At 38.6% G+C, this 15,418-nt stretch overlaps 1 protein-coding gene across 4 annotated transcripts in view; it reads left to right on the forward strand.

Moving 5' to 3' along the window:
• The window catches only part of ppp1r13bb (protein phosphatase 1, regulatory subunit 13Bb), a 106,172-nt gene that overhangs the window by 33,456 nt on the left and 57,298 nt on the right, over nt 1-15,418 (forward strand). For all 4 annotated transcript variants that reach the window (XM_028822154.2, XM_051920122.1, XM_051920125.1 and 1 more), the window contains exons 2-3: nt 10,568-10,715; nt 12,752-12,871. In XM_028822154.2, the coding sequence (XP_028677987.1) occupies nt 10,568-10,715; nt 12,752-12,871 (268 nt within the window). The remainder of the gene's footprint in view (nt 1-10,567; nt 10,716-12,751; nt 12,872-15,418) is intronic.

Here is a 15,418-nt window from a genome sequence, read left to right on the forward strand (position 1 = left end):
AGGGTGACTGTTGGGGTGAGTACTGGTTGCTAGTACTAGTGATAGATTTGACTGCTGCGCACTAATAGCTGTGTCTGCAGTGGGCAGGCACCTGCATAAAGTTCATACAAATGTAAATACAATACTAGAAACAGAGCTAAGGTGAGATGCATTCCATTAACAGCAAGAATTGGTTTCTAATTAAGAAAATGATTAGAATGAGCAGAAGGCAGTATCCTCAAGCCTGCATACATTGATATGTGTTCCTGGAATTAAAGACATTAAAAGTGGTTGATAGATAAACATAGAGTATAAAATATGCCTTCATATTTAGCATAAGACATTCCTAAAATTCTGAATGCCACAATTCAGTTTTTAAGGAAATGTTATATGAAGTTATGGTTAGAAGATGGACTATTTGAATGAGATTAGAGAAGGTTTTCAGTTTCCATTTTGTTTCATGGTTTAATTTGACAGACAGTTGGGCAATTTTGATTCAGCTGCCATCACCTGACCTCCTAGTTCCCTCATGACATTGACCTCAACCAGACGACTTAACTCATTCAATTTCCCATTTAGTTTCCCAGTTGCTGTTGTGAAGATGGCCATTGCACACTGTTGTGTCTGGGGAATGTGTCGGTGACCAGTTGGCAAGGTTAAGTATCCTTTTTAAGACTTGACTGCATTTGATCTCACACATATTCTCTGTTGTTTATCATTGGATCTGCTGTGCTCCAGAATGACAGTCAGAGCTAAGTTTTCATGTTTTTGCTAAACATACAGCTTTCATAAATGACCATTTCTTTGTCTTAATTCAAAGCTCTTTTCTATTTGGCATATTTGATTTTGGACACGGTGTCTGCCATCTGTTGATTTGGCTTTACTACATTGACCCACAGTCAGCATGTTTTCTTTTAATGTACTTCTACTCAATTTCAGATTCTTGTTGACAGAGGTTCTTCAGACACTTTGTGATGGTGTTGTTGTCAGGAATGTTATGTAAAATAAGTTGATCCACATTCCACTGTAAATGTTTTATCATATAATTGATTAAACTGTGTATCTTAAGGAGTGAATTTCACTGAATTATAGGCAATGTTTACTTCTTACTTGTACTTGGCTAGATTATTTGTTTGAATCAGCTTCCAGTTCCTTTCATTTTCAACCATCATGATGGCATAAAAAAAAGTTGTATAAAGTAGTAGCATACGTAATAGTATTTGATTTGGAGTGATTAGCAAAATAATACTAATAAACTAAAACCGACTGGTTTAAGGCAACATAACCACATTTGATTTCACAATTTTTGGTTGTACGAGTTTTTCAGAGGGACGTCACTAAGTTGCTGGTCGTTATGTTTATTGAATGGAAGTTGAATGAGGCACTAGTGTTTCTCTTACTACCATCAGAGGGGCTGCCTAACGGTCAATAGTTGGTGGCCTGCCTTTCAAGTGGCACATGATTAGCAGACAGGTTACCTAACACACTCTAGTGGTGTCCAAGTTGTTCAGTGCCTCTATCTTTTTTGTTTTAATCATGAAGTAAAAGTCTGCAAAATTCAAATTGAACGTTGTGACAGATTTCAAATTTGGCCTGTATTTATGTGGAAACAGTAAGCTTTTCTAGGTAATACTTAACACTGCAATAGCCACATCCTGACATAGCACAATTATCTGTCCTTGGCCTGGTTATAATCTTTGTTTGCCACTTGTTCTCAGCCTAAAGTAGAAAAATGTATTTCATGTAGTACCTCAGAAAGCAATGACTGCAGGTGGCACCTGTCTGTATGAAGACATAGCACAGCTTGGCAGAGTTTTGAAAAAATAAAATGGTATACTGGCAGAATTTGCCAGTTATCACTAAATTTCTTGTTACATTCACTGGAAAAAAACTGACACCCTGCAACCATTCATCTATACTGTACATTTTGTTACCTATTTATCTAGTTTTGGCTTTGGAGAGCTTGAGCCTTTCCTGCCAACACTGGCCCCAAGGTAAAAACAATCCTAGACTTGGTGCTAGTCCATCAAGTAGGCATGATCTTATTACCAGCCCAATTCAAGCTTGCTAGTGAATTTAACATGTGTGTCTTTGGGAGGCAGGAGTTATAGCAGAATGCCCAATAGAATATCTAGACACAAAGAGATAATGTAAACCCAGCAACTAATTCAATTTACTATTTTATAGTGAGCAGAACCATGTGTGTATATTTTATGGGATAGATTATGGAAGGAGTAAACACTGAAAAATCAGGGATCCTGGGCTTATGTTTTTCAGAGTGTACTTTCACAACACGTTCTCCGAGTTGTACAAAAATGTCCATATTCAACAATAAACGCAGAAATTAGAAACTTGAAAAGACGTATATAATGCGAAAAAATGGAAGACAGAGGAGGAAAACCAAAAAGCCAAGAAGATGCTCACATTGCAATAAACTGTGTGACTACCACAATAATCACTTTCTGCTTCTTAAAATAGCCACTTTTTCAGAACTCTTTAAAGTTTTATTACCTCCAATTCCTCCTGCAGCAATTTCCTCAAATTCCCGATTTTCATTCACTGCAAAGGGAGAGGCACTTTACTTGTAGTGCAGCTTCCTGCTTTAGTGTTTAGAGCAGCAGAATCTCTGCATATAGGATTGCAAATGATTATCCTGCTTTTCCACAGGGCTTCAGCAACCTTCCGTGAACTAGATTTTGTTAGCGCAGTCTGTGAGTTTGAGCCATTCTCTTAATCCCCTTTCATACAAGTTCACATTCATGTAATCAGATTATCGTCTTGTATTGCTAGTTCCGCCTATGACAAGGTCCTTCCTGCAGGCCTTGGTGGAAGCAGGTGAAAGATGGTTCAAAACTATGGTTACCACATATTAAAACCGAAACATATCTTTTGATCAACTTGTTTTTTTTTTATTTTTACTATATATTTTAAAGCTTACTTCTGCATTTACCACTAGGGAAATATACACCATGAATTCATGTTGTAATGGCAGGCAGGGTGGTGCAGTCGTTAAGGCTTTGGACCTAGGACTTCAAACCCTGAGGTTGTGGGTTCAAATCTGCTACTGACACTGTGTAACCCTGAGCAAGTCACTTGATCTGCCTGTGCTCCAATTGGAAAACTAAAAAGAAATGTAAATAATTGTATCATAAATGTTGTAAGTCACCTTGGATAAAGGTGTCAGCCAAATAAGTAAATGTAAAAGCTGGAAGTCGGGGTCTGTCACACAGCACTGGACAGGATTCCACTCTTTGATAGGCCACTCACCCACACCTCCGTTTTTACTCGCACTTGGCCAGTTTACTTAACATGCACTTCTCTGGGATGAGGGAAGAATTGGCATAGAAAGAACACTGAATGAGCCTGGGATATCAGGAGCTGTGATGCAGCAGCATTAACCTTCTCCCCACTTTATGGGTTTGAATATCCACAAATGCCAAATAATTTCAGTTATTTATTTATTTTTTACTTAATTAGACACAAACTGAATCTGTTGGTGTTCTTTGACCTGGCTCTAATTCATTTCTTTTGTACTGTGTCCTTTAAATTTCTTTCTTTGTTGATTGTGTCTGCTTTAAATGAACAAATTCTTGCTGCTTAACAGATTCTGTTGCACTAGGCTATGACTACCTAGGTGTAAATATGGTTTTGGAGTGAAGTATTGTAGAGAGCTTTGCCTTCACAGGCAACATGATGACACCCCCATTTAAGGCCTCATTGTGGTGATCAAATGTTTTAGTAGTCATTTGTCTGGAGTACTTAATTGTTAGAGAATGTGAAGTGCCCTGTGATGTGATGCTTTAATCCATTCTGGACTGTTGTAAATGTGAATTGGGGTAGTGCCCCACAATGATCTTCATTAATAATGAAGGTGTGGTTAAACTGATGTTGAGGTGGCTGGCTACTGGTAGTAGTAAGAAAAATGGAGATAACTGAGGCTTCATGGAAAAGAGATGCACTGGATGCCTATTATATTTATGTGGAAATATCCACATATCAGACATGATGGATAAGATGACTGTTTTTTTGTTTTGGTGTCACTTAAGGCTTTTGTGCTGTTGGAAACCTGTCACACTTCACTTTGTCTAAATAAATGTGCTTTATGTTGCTCACTATGAAAGCAGAGTTTTCAGGATTAACTTGAATTCTTTGCTTTTCGTTTGGCTCAAGCGGCCACATGCTGGTCTACCCTGCTTTCGATTTTAGGACAATAAGAAGTGCAACCCTTAGCATAAGATATGCAGTGGTCCACAAACACCTCTGGTGTGTGCGTTCATCCCAGCAGGGGCAGCTGCTTTAATCCTTGGCAGCTGATGTTTCTATCTTGGGCAGTGAGCTCTGCCCCGCAGAAGTGGACTCCTTCCAGCTGACCACAGGGCCTGCAGGTGGGCGATGTTGTTCTCACATGGCACTCCTCATGGTATGGGGCTTTAATAAAGTGGTATCTCTCCCTTTTATCTTTTCCAGGGTTTAACATTGTGATTTTTATTTCTTTTCAGTATTTCCCAATTAATTTTTCAACAATTCATAGTTGAACACTCAGCCCCCCTCTGATTTGTTATGGCTGCCTTTCCCAATTAATAATAATGTTGTATCAAATTAGATTCAGGAGAGAGGCATTGAAACAACAGAAGAAAACCACAGCCATAGTAGTAAAACGAAAATGCCTAATTGCTAACCAGCTTGTCACCTAATCCAATAATTATTCCACTATAATAATTTGAGAAAGAAAAGTGCATTTCTGGCCCCAGCAAACCAATCTAACAGAGAAAGAGAGAGAGAGAAAGAGATATTGCTCTTCCTTTGAAGGCTTTTCTTGGTTTAAATGCTTGTTCCCTCACAACCTTTGAAACCTAGTTCATTCTCCAGCATGTTTAGCTTGCCAGTTCCCTCTGTGTTCTTGTAGGTTTCCTCAAATGGATAAATTTTCCACCAGCTTTTGATTGGTGAAGGTAAGAGCTGCTTCTAGCAATTATTTGAACCCTAAACAGTATGCCTGTTTATAGACAAAGTGCAGTAATACAGCCTTAGTGAAGGTGCAAAAGAGTCGGTGTGTCCTGCCTTTCTCAGCCTCTGTCTACTTGTTGCAGACTGACAGATGGAGAGTCCGTCAACTAAAAATTAGATGTTCTGATGGAGCTTGTTTATTGTGTCGTCCTAGCAAGTAAACAGTTAGACCCCGATATGTGGGATTCAGACAAGGTTGAAGGGTTAGATAGTGGAGTGAGAACACAATCCACGGGCCCTGTGTCAGCAGCTTAGGCTGATGAAGAATGCAGGCTGAAGAGCGGCTGTTAAGATAATGCCAGTGGACAATGCAGCCAGATGGCATCTTTCAATTTATGTTCTATTTTGAGCATTGCACCTCTGTGTTATTGGGTGTCATCACAAGGCATTTGGGGCAGTTCTAGGAGCCAAAACTGTCAGAGAACATTGTTAAATTCCTATCCAGTGTTGCAACACTTTTTCACAGACTTAGCATTTCATATTCCATGTGCACTTGGCAACTAAAAATGGAATAAATCACTTTTGTTAATGCATTGTGGGAAGCAGCCTCGACGAGGACAGACACCAAGACAGCTTATGTCCAAAATACACACGTTTATTTTCCTTTGTCCAATACAGTGCACCAATCACTCACAGTCCTTCTTTTCTCTTATTCTTCTCTTGCTGCCTCCACTCCTCTCTCGCAAGCTTCGTCTCACTCCCTCCCAATTCCGGCTCCTCGACTGAAGTGAGGCGGCCCCTTTTATGCAGTACCCGGATGTTCTTCAGGTGCTTCTTGATGATCTTCCTGCAGCACTTCTGGGTGTGGCGGAAAGTGCTGCCTGAGCACCTGGAAGCACACTGGGTATATTTGCCTCCTGGCCTGGCATCACTCCCTGTTGTGGTGGGAACGTCTGGGCGGACCCTGGTGGTGGCCACGTGCCCCAACCTTGTGGAGCTTCCCAGCTCCAAACGTGTGACCCACCTGCGAACCAGGGCGGCTGCCCTCTCGCATCCTCTCCCGGTCCTTCCAGCTTCCAGGCATCCCGGCTGTGCAGACGCCCCAGCTGTCTGTCACAACATAAATAAACTAATCAATTCATCCATCAAACTAAATAAATCATTTTGGTGTTATAAAGAGTTTAAAATGAATTTTAATGTCTGAAACATCTGACGGTTCATTTCCATCCATTTGTTTCTCCCATTGTTGTTGTTTGATATCAAATTCTGAAAAGCACTTAATCCAAATTAAGCAACATCATATACAAGGCAGGAATCAATCCTGGGTGTCAAATTAATGGGCTCATTCACACAAACACCTACACTCACCCACTTTCAGTAAATCTATGTCTTACAGACAAGGGGAAAACATACTAGTTCCACACAGAGAGTGACTGGGTCCTTGATTTAGCTGATGTGTTCTATAGTTGAGGCTTGAAATGATGTACTTATACAGAGTCACTGAAAACAATTGCCTTGTCCTTTATTAATGTGTGTGTTCAAATGCCTTCAATAGCTGGAAGTAGCTATGGTTTCTGTTGGTTCAGGCATTTTTACTCTACTTTTTGTTTGGTCTAGGAGCGACTTTGATCCCCTATGGCAAGTTCATTGGACCTGTGGTCAAAAGTCATTATTGCCACAGTGCTTAAGCAAATCAAGGAAAGAACATGATTTGGCCATTAAAGCATGTCAACATGGGCACAATTGTGGAGCATGCTCTGTTTGTAAAACACTTTGACAAATAAATGTCCCTCCCTTAGAGAAAGTAAAAGTGCTTTATAGAAATATGTGTGGTTTACCTGCCATCAGTGGCACAGGATACGGCTGAAGGAGTTACATGCCTTGTAGAAAGAAGACAATTGCAAGATGGGGACTGTTGGACTTACAACTTTTTTTTGTTTTTACAGTTCAAAAACGATCATTAACAAAAATGTTTTCACTGAAAAAAAAAAGAAAAGAAATTGAAAGGATATCCCTAAAAGTACCGTTCTCTGTTTATTTTTGAAGCATCATAATGCACTTCTACAGCAGAGTGGTAAAACGCATTGGCATCATATGTACAGGAAGAGGATGTATCCCTGTCTTGAGCACACATGTATCTATTTTATTGTGCTTTAATAGTGCATGCTTAATTAATAATTAACATTCCCATACTTAAGAGGGAACATCTTCAACTTACCCCTATCATGTTGAAGGCATGTGCAATGGGAATTGTTTGTAAAGTGAAGAGACAGACCCACTTAAAATATCATTACTCTCAACTGAAATCTCCTTCCTTCTCCCACTGCTGTTTGCTGGTAAATTTGGCTAGGACACAAGTCAGTAGAAAGTGGAAATTTCATCTTGGGGAATAGCAACAGGAAGCATACATGTTCAAATTAACATCTATGTTGAATTCTTCCTTGGCATTAAGTGGGATGATCTATAGCAGCCATCTAGAGGTCTGCATTGATGTATTTAGTGGAGAAATGCTGCACTTGCATTGTACATAACAGCAGAAGCAAGTAATATATTGTTCAAAAATGTGGCATCTTGTTGAGTCACTTTCAGGATGATACAGTGACAAAAAAACAGAAAGCAGTCTGTTCAGGCATAACCAGTGACAACTTGTATCATTCTGAAAGAAGCAGGATCACCCTGACCAGAAATGTGAAACAGGAAAAAACAGACCATCCCTTGATGCAGCAACGAACATAATGAGATGAAGACAGAAAGCAGAAGCAGAGCCACACGTCATCTATTAGTTCAAAACTGGTAATAGGAACCTTAATGTTGCACAAATTGACAGTTGCTTAGCTACTTGTTGCTTCCCAATGTGTCCCTGTTTCACCTCATTCACCTGCCACCTATCCCGCGTTGAGTCGTTGATTCTTGATTTGTCTCTAAGTCACCATACAATATACTATAAGTACCACATAATAAGGTGTCGCCTTATTGTTTGCCTACCAAGTATTAGTTGCATCAATCTTTTTTTTTTTTTTTTTTTATACAGACTCTAAATTTGCAGTATTTCTACTGAATAGTAGTAGTGTTTCATCTCATAGTTCTATCGTTGGCTCCCTAGTGTGTCCCAAAGTGTCCTCACATTATAGGTGTCCTCTATTATTGTGTCACTAATGTCTTCTGTTATTCCCTCTTAGTGTGTCCCCAAGTCATCTTGCAGTAGAAGTGCCACATATGACAATGTTGAAACAGGATTTTAGAAATGTTTGCAAATGTATTAAAAATGAAAAACTTAAATATCATGTTAACACTGGCATTCAGAGTCTTTACTGTTTTACCCTTGGCAGTAGTTATAGCCTGAAGTCCTATTTTGGAGATTCTGCCATTCTTCTCTTCAGATCTCTCAATCTGTGTCAGCTTGGATGGAGACCATCAGTGGGCAGACATTTTCAGGTCATTTCAGAGATGTTCAATTGGGTTCAGGTCCAAGCTTTGCCTGGACTACCCAAGGCAGCTGTCACCACCATAATTTACCATTGGAATGGTATTGCACAGGTGATGAGCGGTGCCCAATTTGCTCCGGATATGATTCTTAGAACTGAGGCCAAACAGTTAAATTTTCATTTCATCAGACCAGAGAATCTTGTTTGTCTCAGTCTGAGAGTCCGCTGGGTGTCTTTTTGCAAATTATGATGGACTTTCATGTGTCTTTTACTGGGTAGAGCCTCCTGTCTGGCCAGTTTCTCATAAAGCCCAGATAAGTGGAGTGTTGCAGTGATGGATGCACTTCTAAAAGCTTCTCCCATCACAATACAGGTTGACTGAAGTTCAACCAGAGTGACCAGACTCTTGTTCATCTCTATTTCCGATGCCCTTCTCCCTCAATTTTTCAGTTTGGCTGCTTGGTCAGCTCTAGGTAGAGTTGTGGATGTCCCAAAAGTCTTATTTTTAGGAATTATGAAGGCCACTGTGCTCTTGTGAACATTCAGTGCCGCAGAAATTTTGTTTTGTAGCATCCCCTGGCTCTGTGCCTCGACACAATCCTGTTTCTATTCTCCGCAGTTCATTCCTTTGTCCTAATTCCTTGGGTTTTGTTCCGATTCATACTGTCAACTGTGGTACCTTAAATAGACAGGTGTGTTCCAATCCATTGTTTTCACCACAGATGGACATCAAAACAAGGTTTAGAAACAATGATCAACAGAATGATTTGCACCGGAGTCAGATTTCAAATGTTATTGCAAAGGGTCTAAATACTTATGTCAGTGTAATATTTCAGTTTTTATTTTTTAATAAATTTGTAAACATTTCTTTTCTCCTTTCTTCACCTAATGCATGTTTAGTAATAAGTATTGCGTGATAAGAGAAAAAAATGTATTTAAATGATTTAAGTGTAAGGCTGTAAAATAAGAAAATGTGGAAAAGGTGAGAGATTCTGAATATTTTCTGAATGCACTGTATATTAATTTACCACAGATTCTTCGTGACATTTTCTTGGAGGTGGATCTGTGTAGCACTAAGATTCGCAGGATGGTTCAATGTAATGTCTTGACATGCTTGAGCTTCATGTGACAGATACTTTGTTGACATGTCTGCTTCTGTTGTTTCCCATGTCTTGTACCTATGTTTGTTTGTTAGCACTCAGTGGAGCTTAATTGCCTAAGTACCCCATGGCAGATGGCATATTTTGGGGAAATAGGACCTGGTTAAGACTGTAGGAATATGATGTTTGAGTGCTGTGGGGTTCCCAGGAAAGGGGCACTTTGATTCATCAGTGAAATGGAGACATTAGGGCTGAACTGTATTTTTATTGGTACATTTATTTAATTGGGTGAAGGACAATTAAATTTACTGGGAGGCTGAGAGTGGGGGGATGATTGAGGTATGGCTTCACTATAGCAACATCCTTTGAGAAGCAGCAAGCTCAGCACAAAAGCATCTTCTAGTAAAAATGAGGAATCATGAAACCTCAATGTAAGTCTTCGATCAGTGTTTTAATTTTAGACAAGAATTCAGCCAATAAAAAAGAAAGAAAAGTGTTACACTTACAGGATCAACTTGATATAATAAGGAGTGAGTATAAAAAGGGCATATTCCCTTTTCATGATAGAAACAACCAACCAATTCAAGTAATTGTAGGGTGGCATGAATTTTGGTGTAATAAATGTCTCAGAAACTATGGGAAAATGAGGTTTTTTTTTTTTTTTTTTTGTATAAGAAGCTCCAATTTGGAATGGAAAAATTAAATTCAAGATGACTCGGGGACATTAATACCATTGTTAAAGATGATAAGGTTACATGATACCATATGAGCAGTTCATTAGCTCTTTTATGCTCACTATTAAGTATTGGCAGCTTCCTCTTTCTTGACCGACAGAGATGAATTGACATGGAACTTCAGTGTATATAGTCCAACAGAAAAAGAAGTGATTATCAGAATACATCTACAATGGTTAATTTCATTTTCTAACATTTCAAATAGTGTTTGAGTTCCACTGGGTTTCAGAGGGTTGAGTATTCAATAAACTATTAAGAGACCTAACTATCCGAGTGCCTCAAACGGCCCATGTTTATTGACTCCCGAGTATTGGGGTTGGAGTTTCAGCTATGGAATTTTGCTGGGTATTTTTAAGTCTGATGTTCCTTTTTTATTTCCCAGATGATCTTGACGGTCTACCTGAGCAACAATGAACAAGTGTTGACAGAAGTACCAATCACCCCCGAGACATCGTGCCGAGATGTGGTGGAGTTCTGCAAGGAGCCAGGGGAGACGGCCTGCCATCTCGCTGAGGTGTGGAGAGGAAATGGTAAGTGAGTGAGAACTATTGCAATTTACTACTTTCTGTAAAGGCATAGAGGTAGGAAAGCAAGGCAACGGTTATGCCAATGCCAGACACTTTCCACCTCTAATGCAGTCTGCAGTATTTCATACGAAGAGCTCAGGGTCTCAGTACTTTTCATATTTGATTGTTGCTTATGGAGTCACAAATTTGCCCTTCCACCTTACAGCTGTTGAATCCATGATTGACTCCTTGTTCCGTACCATCTAATGAGTTAGTCTCCTGTTTCTGATATGGGTTTTCTATATCGTCCCAGGTTTCATTCCATACAACTGGGCAATTGCTAGGTAGATTAGTTATTTTTTAGTGGGTCATCTGTGTGCGTTCAGTCTTTAATGGGTGATATTAACATGATGGGCTCATCCCTGCCTTATCCGAAGTATTTTTGAGTCCAGTGGGAGTCCAGTGGGTTTAGAAAATGTCTGGAGTCCTACACTGTACACTGATGTTGTAATATGAACTTATTGTGTTTATATATATATATAAAAAACATTACTTTTATCCAAGACGTATGTCATCTGGAGCATGACTTATTTGAGTCATTGGATAACTGCAGGGCTAGGTTTTAAATTTTTATCCATCTTGCCTTTGTTGCTCAGTATACCGTGAATGAAGCTTTCAAAGTAGCATAACAAAGTAATACAATAATGGAGAAGCTATTTCAAATCTTCAGATGCTGCCTTGGGACATACAGTCCTAGAAATATCTTGAAGGAAATGAAAAAATGTTCAGTTTCATTTAGGTTCCTTTTTTTCTGTTGGGATCTTACTTAAACATTTTTAAACATGTAGAGTATGGCATGATAACATTTGTTCCTTTGTTTTTACAATTTTTTTCTGCATGTGACACATTCTGGCTTTCTAAGCATATTTACAGGAGAGACATGCCAAACATTCAAAGGCTATAGTTTCCACAGTAAATATCTATTGATTAAACAGATAAATATAACGAGTAACAAACATAATGATTTTTCCCTCTACTAGACCCGTCATCATACAAAATTGAAGGAACACTCAGTAGATATGAAACTCTGCCTGGGTTCACTTTTTGGTGCATCATGACAAATATTTCATATATACTGTATAACAATTCCGTCACATCTCTATTAAAGAAATAGTTCACTCAAAATTTACAGTTTTTATTGTGTTTACACCTTGATAAGTGTCCATTGGTAAATGGATTTTGTACTTTTCCCATGTGGTGGTTCAGGTTTTATTATTCTGAACATGCACCTTAATGCACTTATTGAAAATGTGGCAATCCTTTCTTCATTGTAGTGAGTAAAGTGGTAAAATGTGGCAGCATCTTCCAAGTCAACTTGCTGAGCAACATAAGCCTTTTACTAGTTATGAGTAGCCAGCATGACAATATGGTAGTGTTATTTTGTTTATTTTCCACAGGCTGTAATAGGAGGCTAAAATGTTTTTCTTCTGCTTAGCAGAAGTGTTTCCATTTGAGTCAGTATTTACTGATAAGGAGCTTGTTAGCAACATGCAGACAAATATAATCACAACAATGCTATGTTTGCCTCATATCACCAAGTTATATATGTTCTGTATGAAAGACCCAAGTGGTTAAAGTGATAGGGTAGCAAAACCTATGCTTGTGAGCTGCTCACTGTGGCTGTTGATAACCTTTTTAATTTGATAATCTTAGCAATACAAAGGACTTAAAATGAAAACAGAGAGCTAGAAACACAGTGGTGATGTGGTGAACAATATGGCTGCTCTCAAGAAATGAATCGTTTCTAACTTGAAAATCAATCCATTATAGTAAAGAATGTAATATGAAACTTGAAGGTTACGTGCCGTAAACAGACTAATGCAAGTTTACCAGGGTATCCCACTCCTGTACTTCAGAATGTGTTGCATATTCTTTAGCTCACAATGGCTATCTGTACTTCTGAAAATTTTCTTCCCCTCAGGGGAATTGGTTCTACTTGCTGATCCTTAGCCTGTACGTTTTTGTGTTAATGGTGACAGTGTTTTCTGTCTTCCTAATAGAGCGGGCACTACCCCTTGACCATATGATGTATGAACACCTCCAGAAATGGGGCCCTCGGAGGCAAGAAGTGAAATTTTTCTTACGCCATGAGGAATCACCCTCAGAGAACACAGAACAAGGTATATTTTTGGTATTTGAGGCTGGGAAAATATTCAGTCTTTGCCTTGAATAATGCCTGGACACTTTGCAGTTTAAAGGGAGGGATATGGATGCTATTCCAATGACAGTTATGGTGCGTTTTTCCTAAACTAAAGTAGTTCCTTTTGAGCCTTTATATTTAAGCCTAGCGGTGAGTCATGAAGTGTGTTTCTTGACTGTCTGTACTCCCAGAAAATGTTGTCTTTCATTGTTTTTGTAGTGGGACTTATAAAAGTTTACATTTACTGGAAGTATGATGTTATAAAGTAAAAAAGTAATTTCTGTGTGGCACCTTATTGAAAATTTCCTGTGTTAATGTTGTAAAGTATGGCTTCTTGTCACTGCCCCTTAATCCTGATTTATTACCAGATTGCTCTTTGTTCTTTCCATTCCATCTCACTTACTTTGTGCAGTCCTTGATGAGTGTAGTGATAGTAAACCATGATATACCCTTCTCTCTCTGTGTTATCTAAGAACGGGGGAAAAAGTGAAATCAAAATGAATATTTAGAATTCCTCTGCTATATGGCGTTGTTGCTTTTAACATGAAAAGTAAAAACAGGCAATTTAATTTTTAAGATGTTTAAGTAGTAGAGTCTTCGAGACCCATTTACTAAGAGATGTTAAGCAGCATTAAGCTGTACAAAGCTGTGTTGTCTAAAAATAGAGGCAGGAAAGCAGCAGGCATTCATAGATGCCTGACAAGATGCCTTCTGCCAAGAAGTATTCTTCTCTTTTGCAGCTTGCGTAAGAACTTTATTCATCCTTTTTATCTGGTTTGGTGTGATGCAAAGGGGCATTTGGAATGCTCTATAATTACACTAAATGCATGCTAATTTACATTTAACCTAGAATATGGCATTAAGTTTACAGAGTAAAAACTCCAAAAATATTTGCCTCTGCAAGTAGATACATTCCTTTATTGGGTACATTAACAGAATGTCACAAATGATAAGGCTGCTGCCTCACATTATCTCGGCCCAGGTTTGACTCCCAGCTGAGGTGTGTTCTGTGGGAAGTTTGCACATGCTTACTGAGTATTTTTAGTTTTTCCCTGTATACTCTAATTTTCCCTACACTGATCTGAGAAAGTGGGCTGGGGGTGTGCTTGTAGTTTTCTAGTCCCCAATATAAAGACTTCAGTATGGTTTGACACAGACGATTACACTGGAGCCTAGAAGGAAACGACAACAATAGTAACTGGATAATGTGTTATTTAATGGGCAGGAAACAAACTTGCAGTCACACTGGCACTTCAACATGGATTTTAAGTTTGTAACCAACTTTCTCTTATTTCTTTTTTTAACTTATGTAAAAGCTTGTACACACTACAGCAAATCTGAGAGACTTATTTGAAAGAATGTGAGAATGACTCTCCTCAAAATATGAATCACAGACTTTGACTTTCAAAATTTCTTCAGTGTGGTTCTGCACAAAACATTAACCTCTACTTCACACTAAATCTGGAATCCACAGTAATCAAAGGTTACTTCCACATTTGGATTATAAGATGATTAATTGTTCAGAGACCGGCAGTACAGTGTTTATATAAGGAGTGTTACTCTTTCAGATTTATAACAATGTCATTAAAGTGGAGGACATTCAAACACTTGGAGGCTAGCAAAAGACATTCAAAAGACCAGAACCATCTTTTAAACTGGACTAACACCCAAAATGTGGGTGATTCCTCAAAACACAAGGGATGTCTCCAAATTACACAAAATGTCATAAAGACTGCTTCTACTATTCTTCTGAAAGACATAGCCAAATCACTGTACAAGAAACATCTGCTTTAGAATTCAGTCATGTAATAGAAAACTACTTGAACCATCAACCTCTATCAGATTCCTCTTTCCGGTTCCTAGTGTTGGTATAAAACAGTCTCCCACCTATACAGTGAGTTTTCATAACTGGACTAGTCTCTGGCTTAATGCTTGTCTGACATGCTGGCTGGCCAGTCAATGAGTGGACATTCAGGAGTTTTGCTATTTCATTAACCTTAAGTTTGTGATCTTTTCAGTGTTGTTGTCAGTTGGACTCTTGGACATTTCTAATACTCCACAAAACAGGTCAAGACCTTCACTGACCAGCCCAGAAGTGGCTTATCCCCAAGGCAGCCAGTCCCCCAACTTCTACTGCAGGCTTTGCCCTACACAAGCCTAAAATGGGGAACAGGTTTTCAAAAGTTCAAAATACAAAGACAGTCCCTTAAATATATCAAAATGCCCAACAAGGAAGAAGATTACCATAAACCTCTGGTTTGTGAAAAAAAAGTGCAATGAAGAATCTTGATCAAAATTAAGATTTATTAAAAAAATTAAAAATACAGTGGATCTCAGTTTGCGAGCATAATTCAGGAAACGTGCTCGCAATCCAAATGATTCGTATATCAAAGTGAATTTCCCTATAAGAAATAATGGAAACTCAGATGATTCGTTCCACAACCCAAAACTATTCATATAAAAATGATTAATACAAAATATAAAGTAAAAATACATAAAACAAATTAACTTGCACTTTACCTTTGAA

Source organism: Erpetoichthys calabaricus, chromosome 16, assembly GCF_900747795.2.
Source record: "Erpetoichthys calabaricus chromosome 16, fErpCal1.3, whole genome shotgun sequence".
Classification (NCBI taxonomy): domain Eukaryota; kingdom Metazoa; phylum Chordata; class Cladistia; order Polypteriformes; family Polypteridae; genus Erpetoichthys; species Erpetoichthys calabaricus.